The 9,872-nt window shown below is 43.0% G+C and overlaps 1 protein-coding gene across 1 annotated transcript in view; it reads left to right on the top strand.

Annotated features, from left to right (window-relative positions):
- Positions 1–799: 799 nt before the first annotated feature.
- CYTH3 (cytohesin 3) overlaps positions 800–9,872 on the top strand; it is a 44,117-nt gene continuing 35,044 nt past the window's right edge. The window contains exon 1 of the mRNA XM_026053876.1: positions 800–942. Coding sequence (XP_025909661.1) covers positions 918–942 — 25 coding nt within the window. The 5' untranslated portion in view covers positions 800–917. The remainder of the gene's footprint in view (positions 943–9,872) is intronic.

The raw sequence follows: 9,872 nt of genomic DNA, 5'->3' as shown, positions 1-9,872 counted from the left end.
ACCCTGCTGTGCCAGCCTGTAATAGGAAGATGAAAAAAATGGTATTTTCCTGTTGGCTGACCCTTTCCTCCCACAGTTTCCTCTCTGAATAAAACTTTGACATCAGAGGTTTTTAAGAAAACCCAGCGCGGGGTGGTTTGGGACCGGTGTGCCGGGCCGCCACGGCTCTGCTCACCTCTATGGAGTCCGGCTGTGCCACTGTCTYCTCTCCTGTGGGGTCTCACACAAGGGCTGGGCTGAGGACTCAAATACCATAATAATTTGAGTCCCGAGACAGTGAGTAGGCAAATTGCTTCCATCACCAAAACAGGGAACATGGATCCTCCTGAGCTATTCATAGAAGCTGTCTCACTTACATGGGGAACTCTGGGGACCCCTGTTCTGGGGAGGAGACACGAAGCAGCCGAAAGCACGCGGAGGCCACGCGAGCCTCGCGCTCCCCGCCACCTTTCGCGCCTCGAGGCGGTTTCCAAGTGCGCCGGGGCGCCGCAGCCTCCCGCCCCGGGCCTCTTCCCGCCAAAACCGCCCCCGAGCGAGGGGCGGCCTCGACGCCGCCGGGCCGCGGCGAGCGGGAGCAGTCACGGGCGGGGGCGAGCGGGAAGGAAGGAGGGAGGGAAGGAAGGAAGGAGGCGCCGTCCCCGCAGCACGGTCGCCCCTGCCGGCGGCCGGGAGGCGGCGGCGCGGGGCCGGCCGAGCCTGCCTTCCCCCCTCCGCCCCTCGGCGGGTCACATGAGCGGGGCGGGCGGCTGGGTCGGGGCCGAGGCGGCGGCTGCCGCCGGGGCTGAGGCAGCGCCGGGCGGCGAGGCACGGGGCAGGGCGGCGCGGTGGAAGCGGCGGTGAGGCGGCGGGCGGGTGGAGCGAGCGCCGGGCCTCCCTCAGCCGCGGCCGTTGCGGGGCGCCCAGCCTGCGGCCCCAACATGGACGAGGAGGGCGGCGGAGGCGGTGAGTGGCGCGCGGCGGCCGCAGCGGGACCGGCCCCGCGGGAGCAGCGCGGCTCGGCCCGAGGCCGACGACGTTTTTGCTGCCGCGGCGGCGGCTCCTCCGCGACGCGTCCTTTCCTTCCCTTCCCTCGTTCCCTTCCCTGGCTGCCCGCTCCCTGCGCAGAGCCGCGGGCCACTTTGCCTGCTGGCCGCAATAGGGGCTCTGTGTCCCCCGGGCCGGGACACGGCCRGCGCTCCCCAGCCCGGCCCTGGCGCAGTGCTTTCCGAAATTTCCAGGAAGGGCGCGGGAAGCRGGYGGGAGGGGATCGCCTCTCTCCCCCACAGCCCTGCGGCTCCTCAGGGGCTGGAGGGGAAGAAAAGACCCCCCAAAAAAGTGCTTATCTGGCAGGTGTGAGCGGTTAAAAGGGATAATTATGCTGGGTTTTCTGCTCGGGCGTGTGTCATCCTCATGGAGGTAATCCCAGCGTGGCTYGTCCCGCTCCGGCAGAACGAGCTTGTTGGGAGCAGGAGGTCAGTGCTTGCCAAACGTTTCCCTTGGAAAACCGGGTGCCTCTGGCTTCCCTCTTGGAAGCTGGATCATACCCCACACCGGTGGGCTGGGTCGCAGGGTGTTTGTCTGTGCAGAGCTGCTCCGAACAACCAGTTCTTCGGTGTCGCCGCGCTGTGATGGTGGCAGGAGCGGCTGAGGAGCAGCTGATCCCGCTCTGGGGCAGAGGCAGCGCCTGAGYGGCTGCCCTGGATTCCCCAGCCTGGTGCCTGCGGCTCTCCGCATCAGTGGCAACGGCCCAGGATGAAGAGCTTTGGGGTCAGCTGCTAAATAAACGGCAAACACACCGTGTTTGAGCCTGCCGGTTTCTTCTTTAAGTAGGTAAAGCGATGTCTAAAGCGCGTGTGATTAAGCACTGCAATTGCTAGGTCTAAACGCAGTTCCCTGCAAGTCGGAAATCAAGCGGGTGTGGTGTTTGTTTTGACAGCTTGAGAAAAATACCAAGATGAATCAGAAAAGTAAGTCTTCAAACAGTCCTGTGTACGCATGGCCGTGCCTCGGCAGTCATGTCTCTCACCTGTCTTGTTGGTGACAGACTTAGCTCCAACAGAAGTTTGAAAAACGAAAACCATGACAAAAACTAACCAGTCTTCCTTTAAAAACGGTCACCGGTAACATTGTGAAGAGCAGAAAACTCATATTCAAAATAACGTTGTTTTTACACTATCCTGGACTGGTGTCTTTAGTGAAGAGAAGTTATTGTGCTTGCGATTGCACTAACCCGCTATAATGTAGTACTTTTTCACATGTAAGACTTTTGACTTTAAAGTGGAACTGTTGCAGTATCGACCTTTCGTAAGGTTCTAAGTGTCTCAAAGTGGATTTTTCACAGGAGAAATACTCAGAACCTCAGTTTGGATTGGTCTGTATATAATAGACTATTTGTGTGACTGAAGGCAGATTTTTATATACCATATATATTTTTTTTTTATAGTTTCATGCAAGTGAAATCTATTCCCTAGATTCAAGTCCATTCTTTTCTTTGTAACTTAATACCACATTAGTAATTTTTTTTTGGTCAAATTGGACTTTGTTACAAAAGAGTCACAGATTAACAAGACTGGAAGCTTTCTGCAATCTGTGTATTTGGATTTTTATGTTAGGTTCTATTATTTTTTGTTTAAAATGGAGATTCATTTTGGCTTTCTCTTGTAGCACAAGCACTCTATAGCAAGCTGCAACACCAGGATTAGGTAACTTCCAGCTAATGAATTGTTATTTTAAGTTATTCTTAAATCTATTTCTTCTTTTTAAATAGTGGACTGCATAYGGAAAGTGTCAGTTTGACAGCAAGTCAATTTAACATGCTTCAGTGCTGCTGACGAGTTCTGAGGTACAACTTAAGTGAATATGACCGAGGTTGTCAGTATTTTGAAACTTGCTAGGACATTTGCAGGGTATTACCGAGGGGGAAAATCATGGGGCTAGGCCTGTCAGTGTGTGCAATGCTTAGGAAGTAGGCAAAATTCTATGAGAACTGCATAGAATCACTCTAATGAGAGGCTTGAGCTAGATAAGCATCTAAATAGCTAGGACATTAAGCTGTGATTCAGGAGGCACACTTCTATTCTCCCTTCAGTTCAGCCTGCTACTCGGCTCTTCAGTTTAGCTCTCATCTTATGCTTTATCTGTCAAATAGGGTCACTTATTTTACCACATTTTGTAAAATCTGTGAGTGAAAGCAGAGCTATGTGAAGTTAGCTGTTATTATTTTAGAAACATTTAATGGGAGAGAAATGCTAATTCTGGGAATTGTTCTTAGTACTGCTTTCTCTATTGTATGTGGAGCCTGAATAGGGGCATGCATTTATATTATACAATCCATTTATGCACAAAACTCCCATTGATTTCAGGGGAGGCCCTGTGCATGAAGTATTGATGTGATACGATCCAAGTCAATTAGCATTTGTTTCAACCTGCTTTTGTGTTCTGATTAATATATCTCTGTGGTTCACTTAGTTCAGGAAATTTTGTCTCCTCCCTCTCCTCACTTGCTTGAATATCGCTTCTATTGTGATCTTTTTCTCTTAAACATATACTATTATTGTGATGGTGGCACCGTTGAACTGAGATCTTTACATTGAATATTGGTGTTGGCAGTAGATGGTATGACTGTATGCTGTTAATTATACAGAAGACTGCTTACTATTTAAAGGATATATAAATAGTCTAAATGGATCACTATATAGAACACAGCAAAATAAGGCCTTTCCTCTGCCTCCTTTTTTCTGTATTTGAGTCTAGTGTTGCAGTGGCTTCAGTTCAACGTGGTGGCCTTCATGTGGAAGTACTGCAAGATTACTGATCAACTTCTGTGTGTATTTTTCTGTGTTTTTAACTCTGGGAAGGGTTCTGAACAGATATACAAAGGAACTTTCTGAACTGGTAGCTTTTTTAGTGGTACTATACATTTTTTATTATGTAAGCACATTAATATTTCTCTTAGCCTAATATTCAATACTTTTAGCAGTGACCTGGAGGAAAACGTGAAATWATTGCCTATAAAATGTCTAGAGGTTGCTAAATTTATCATATTATGAAATAATGATATGCAGTTCCTTGTACACAGCAATACAAACTGCATACCATGAATTTCAGTGCAAACAATATGACGATAATGTAGCGCTGGTCTGTGCTACTACACCAAGGGGAAGAAAAAAACAACGTGGGATTTACTTACAGGAACGGTGTGTGCCTTGGAGAACAGTCTCAGGAATCGTAGCAATAGCCACCTGAACACGGGCACCCTTTGTGCTGCTCATGCCACATGAATATTGCATTCTTATAACATCTGTAAAGTGGAGATTTAAGAATTCTTACTATTTGAGGGGCTGTGCCTCTTGATGCAATACGCTGTTTTCCAAGACACATTCCGCAGTTAAATGGAATTTCTTAATCTTATCATGCTTATTGCATCTCCTCCTTTCCTTATAGGGTTTTGCATGTGTTTTTAGAGAGAAAACTGGTGAAATACAGTGCAAATCTCCTCCTATTTCTTCTAATTATCTTTCCTTGTCCAGTAGGTCTCTCCTTCCCTAGTATAACAGACAGCTTTTATCTCCTGTCCTTTAAGTCGTTTAGCTTGTACTGTAGCTCTGTCTTATCTGTTGCTATCTCTTGCCTTGYTTCCTTGCATACTTTCCTCTCAATACAAACATTCTTTATTCTCTTTCTATTACACCCCATCTTTGGCCCCATATATTTTTTGAACTTCTGCTTCATCTCCCTTCTAGGTTGAAAGTCATTGAGAGAGCTGCTTGCAATCCCTGTATGAAGAGCAGCTCCTCCAGGTTCATCCTGGGTCCTTTCCACACTTGTCCTGACCCCTTGTACTAAGTACATTCCCTTCCTCCTTTTTGCCCTGCCAACTGCCTCTAGTAGTGTTTACTATTCTTTTTATTTTTAAAATTTTGCKCTTTCTTGGCTTCTTTAACTGTTCTCTGCTCATTCCCCTTCTCTCTCTCATTAATTGTTTTTTCATTTGGAAGATGATCATTCTCCTTCCAACTTTTTTTTGTGAGGATTTGCAGGACCGTGCCCTTGGCTTTCTGCTCTTTTCTCCTCTTACTCTTATTTCTGGGTAATCAAATTTGCAAATAGTAATTAGAACTATCATGTTTAAGCTGATGACTCACCGTGTATAGTGTCTGCTCTGGATCCAGCACCATCTCTCTCAGCTGAAGTACTGTTTTTTTTTGACGTCTTAAGAGTGTGTAATTATCATCTTAAGCCTAATAAGTCTAAACCAGAGCTCCTAATGTTGTTTCAGACTACTGCCTTTCTTGATGTCTGTGGACACACACTGGCATCCTTGTTGTTTACTGACAAGTAAATACTTTGTTGTCATAATTTATTCTTTTTCAAAGCAAGAGAGCATTTTTCGGCATTCTGCTGAAAAATTTCACAGAAAAATACCATTAGCAGAGAACACTCGCAATGCAAAAGTGTTGGAGTGGAACACTGTCACACTCTTAAAGTTATGTAATAAGTTATGTTTTCCTATGCAATATTAATTTTCCTACTTGAATGCATAGATAGACTTAATTTGTTTTTCTGGAAGTTTCATGGGGCTATCCAGTGAGTAGGATAGTGTTTTTGAGGCGATTGAATGAATCCATATTGTGTGATTTCCTCCCTTTTTTTTGATAAAGTGATAGCTAATAACGTGCTTTACTGTTTCTTCTTGTAGTTCTTGAGGCATGTACTGTCAAATTGTGCACAGAGCAGTGGAACAGGCTGCCCAGGGAGGGTGTGGAGTCTCCTTCTCTGGAGGTCTTCCAAACCCTCCTGGATGCCACCCTGTGCTCTGGGTGTCCCTGCTGGAGCAGGGGGTTGGACTGGATGATCTCTAGAGGTCCCTTCCAACTTCAACCACTCTGTGATTCTGTGTTTCTGTGATTTTAGTGAAGAGTTTGGATACATCAACTGCAGACTTCATTCACTGAGGATAAAAATAAGTTCTTGGCAGCTACCTCACTGGGAAAGCCTGTCAACTTATGCATTTGTAAGGCAGGAATCCTGTGGAAGTGAAGAACACATGATATTTTACTTAAAGCTGTGCAGAAGGAAAGAAAAAATGGTGTGAACAGCCATGACTGGCATTCCTAAGTTCTTTACTGCGTGTTCTCTTAAGCAGTATGTTGTTCAGGAAAGATAAGTGACTTAGATATTAAAAGTGTATTTAATTATGCCATTTGTTTAACATACTTCTTTTTTTTTTTTTTTAAATTGCATATGACTTCCTTCTTTCAATTCCAGCATTTTCATGGGAAAACTTAATATTGCAAATTTTTTGGACAGCAGTGTTTCCTCTTAATGGGATAGACACACAAAATCCACTAGAAAACCATGTGTTTTTTGGTCCTCTGAGATTTGCCTGAAGAAGGAAATGGCTTGACCTATTTAGTTGCTATGAAGTAAAAACATTCTTTTTTTCTTTCTTTTTTTTTTTTTTGTTAACATCTGTGTCACATTTATTTCATTACTTTCTGAGGTTCTTTAAACCCATTATTTGATTATATGAAGTTTTATTAAAAGAAAATAAAGTGATACATGGCTSTTTCCACAATTTGAGGTCCTGATATCTGTTTATACATAGGTATAGTATCAATAGCTATCTTTTAATGTTTTAATTTTCATGGGAAAAGGCAAACATGTAAATATTTTCTCAGTATTTTCCAGAAAAAAAAAAGTATTTTTGGATCTCTCCCTCTCATGGGTTTCAATCCTGATTATCCTGATTAATTTATTGTTTGCTCATCTTGTCAAATTCAATAGGAACTCATGGAATTAACAGGAAATGTATCATGCTAGAAACCTGTGAAAGCAAAATTCAAATTCATATAGGATACAGAGTACTAAGGATTTCTGATCTCATTTGCCTCCAGGTCAGGCTTCTTTGCATGATTTTAGTAATTGGCATCTTTTTCAGATGTTCTATTTTTTCTTGTTGTAGAAAACAATAGTTACCTTATGCTAGATGTATGGAAGGATTGTGAAATGATACTGTCATCTAACACCCAAATGGAAATTGGAGCAACAAGGGTATGTTTTGCTGAAAGACGTATTAGACTAACTATATACTCCTTCATTCCATATAATTATTTTTCTATTAAAAAGAAATTTGGGATCAGTTCATTTGTGCAGATTGAATCTGATCTTAAATCTGACTTTCCCTCTCTTGACTAAGGACTCGGATGGATTTTGAGGTAATGGGGATGATATCTGTGGATGTGGGTCCTTTATACAAAAGAGATCATTGGTGATTTTTAAATGGAATACCTTCAATTTTCAAACAGTGGAAAAAAATGAAGATGAGGAAACACAAGTCAGTGGAAGCTGTCTAATGTCCTCAAATCCTTACCCTCCTCATCGTCATCCCAAATCTTTAGTGTCCCCAGCGACATACCACGCATCTTTCTGTGCAGTATTCTATTTCTGGCTGCCCATGCCCTACGCTTTTGCCTGGCTAAGGAGTGTTACTTTACGTGGCTGGCCTGGAGCTGGGCTCGTGCTGGTTGGGCAGGCACGGTGTTCATGTGYACAGCAACTGCCTCCCTGCTGCCTCTCGGGGTACGGAAGAGGCTGAGCAATAACTGTGAATTAATTTGAGAGGCTCTGCCCAGCTGCCAGCTCTCATAAAGCTTGTTGGAATATCTGCTCTGCAGTCCAGTTAGATTGGATTGGATGGATAGGTTTAATGTACTTTGGAGGAGGAAGTAGAAGGGTAGGAAATGAAGTTTATTCTGTCTTGCTCTTTTACTTGCTGTCTTAYACACATACAAAATGCACAAAAAAAGGCTGAAAAAATTGGCATATGCGAGTAAGGAAATTTCTCCTTGCTGTGTTTTTTTTTCCCCCTGACAAGAGCTGTGAAATATAATTATTTAATGAGTCATGTCTACGTTTTTATACTGCCATCTCATTAAGAGTTGGTGTAATTTCTAGTACCAAATACATATCTTCATGCTATCTGAATCATACTACAGAACACTCTTGAAGTCATTTTCTTCTTTAAGACCAAGTTCTCTAAAGTCTTTATTTACTGTTACATTTTTGTTTAATATACTGTAAATATTGTGTTCCTTAATAATGATCTTTGTTTAGCTCATAAGCAGTATTTTCTGTAGGGTCAAGTTATGGCATAAACAGTTCTTGTAGCCTTAATAGGAACCTATGTAAGAGAGGGGGATCAGCCAAAATGGGGCATTTTAAATTTAATAGCTAAATGCATTCCATATTGCAAATAAGGAATTTTCATCTCCTAAAGTAGTATAATAATAGTCAGTGGTTAAATTCACGGTACAATTTCCCTTATTTATTTAATTATTTATTCACTCATCCTTTCTTGTTCAGGAAAGTTTGGACTAATGAACTTCCTGCCTAGTCATCCTAATATACTGCTGAGGAATTTTCCCACCAGGATGTGTACTCTCCCTGGGTACGTTTGTGACCACTTGCAGATGCAATTTTAGAATTTGTGAAGCAGCTGCATATTTTTCTTTCTGTATCTCACAAGATACAAGATCCTGGCCAGCCGGGAGATGTGGAGGAAAGTTTTCTTTTCCCCCAGGAAATTGAGGTTAAACCAAGTGGCTGCTAGAGGAATGGTGGTGCTCCACAGAGAAGCTCTGCCTTGTGGGGAGAATCCTGCAAGCTAAATGCATTCTCTGACCATGAATACATACAGGGTGGGCTCGATCCTGTATAGGAACCCTTTGGGTGTGTCCTGAGAAGACGAAATGAACCAGACTCCTTTCTTAAACATGTAAAGTGCTCAGCCATTTGTGTTTGCCTATGTGGGGAACTACTGTGTACAAACCTGATGATCCAGGTACTGCTCTAGGTACTTGTTCTGTGTCTGAGGCTGTRATATCTGTAATACATCTATGGAGTTCATTCCTTGGGATAGGTGAATATGCATCTATATATTGTTTGTGGTCGCTCTTTCCTTTATCCTTTTTTTATTTGTGGCTCCTTTTTTTTATTAGTATTTTTTTTAACTGAAACATTTCTGCTTGGGACACAGACAGAACCAATGCTTCCAATGTATTTCAGGAACATACCTTCAAAAGTATCACGAAACATTCCAAACATTAGTTTTGTTCTGGATTCCTAACCATAATATATACAAGTGGGGGAAAGCTCATTTTTCCCTGGGTATTAGTTGCATAACTGTAGAAATGGCTAGGTAGCACTGTGCAAGCATGAGTTTATAGTCTCAAAATAGCACTTTTACTTTAACAAACATTATAATGTAGCTCTYCTGCAAGTGAGTTTTCACCTATTCACTTGTTTAGCTATCCAGCTTACCACGTTATATACCTGCAACATTTTTTTTTTTTTTTGAGTTGCATCCAACGTTCATCAGGGGATGAGGAGAACATCTGGGCTTGTTTTTCCACAGTCTCCAGTCACTTGTGTTGCTATTCCTGGATTGCAGCTTGTACAGAAACAGCTTCTGAAGTGGAAGTTGAAACTAGAAGTCAGATGCAAAGTTTAAAGAAGTGACTGTTGTATGTAGGAAAYCAGTTAACCCAATTAAAGGGTTAAAGAGACAATTAAAGAGACATTAAAGGGTTTTGGGTATTTGACTAGGGTTTTTGTCTCTTAGTATAGGGGATCCTGACTGGTTCTGTAATCTGGGAATCTCAGGTCGACTGTCAAGGCTCTTCTGTTTATTACGTGAGATCAGGTTTTCTAGGCAGTTTGTGACATTTCAGCTTGCTGTGGATGTTTTGGTAAGAACAGATAAACGAAACAACATAGAGTTGATTTTTTTGGCTACAGGAAGTGGATTTTTGTGCATTAAACACAGTAATTTAAGAAAATCTGAGAGGAAGTGTTTTGTTTTTTTTCTCTTTCCCTGAGTGATTTTTCTTTCT

This window comes from Nothoprocta perdicaria, unplaced genomic scaffold, assembly GCF_003342845.1.
Source record: "Nothoprocta perdicaria isolate Ctin4 unplaced genomic scaffold, notPer1 scaffold_12, whole genome shotgun sequence".
NCBI classification, from domain to species: Eukaryota; Metazoa; Chordata; class Aves; order Tinamiformes; family Tinamidae; genus Nothoprocta; species Nothoprocta perdicaria.
The sequence above is the reverse complement of the archived record's forward strand: the minus strand, read 5'-3'. Positions and strand labels throughout refer to the sequence as shown.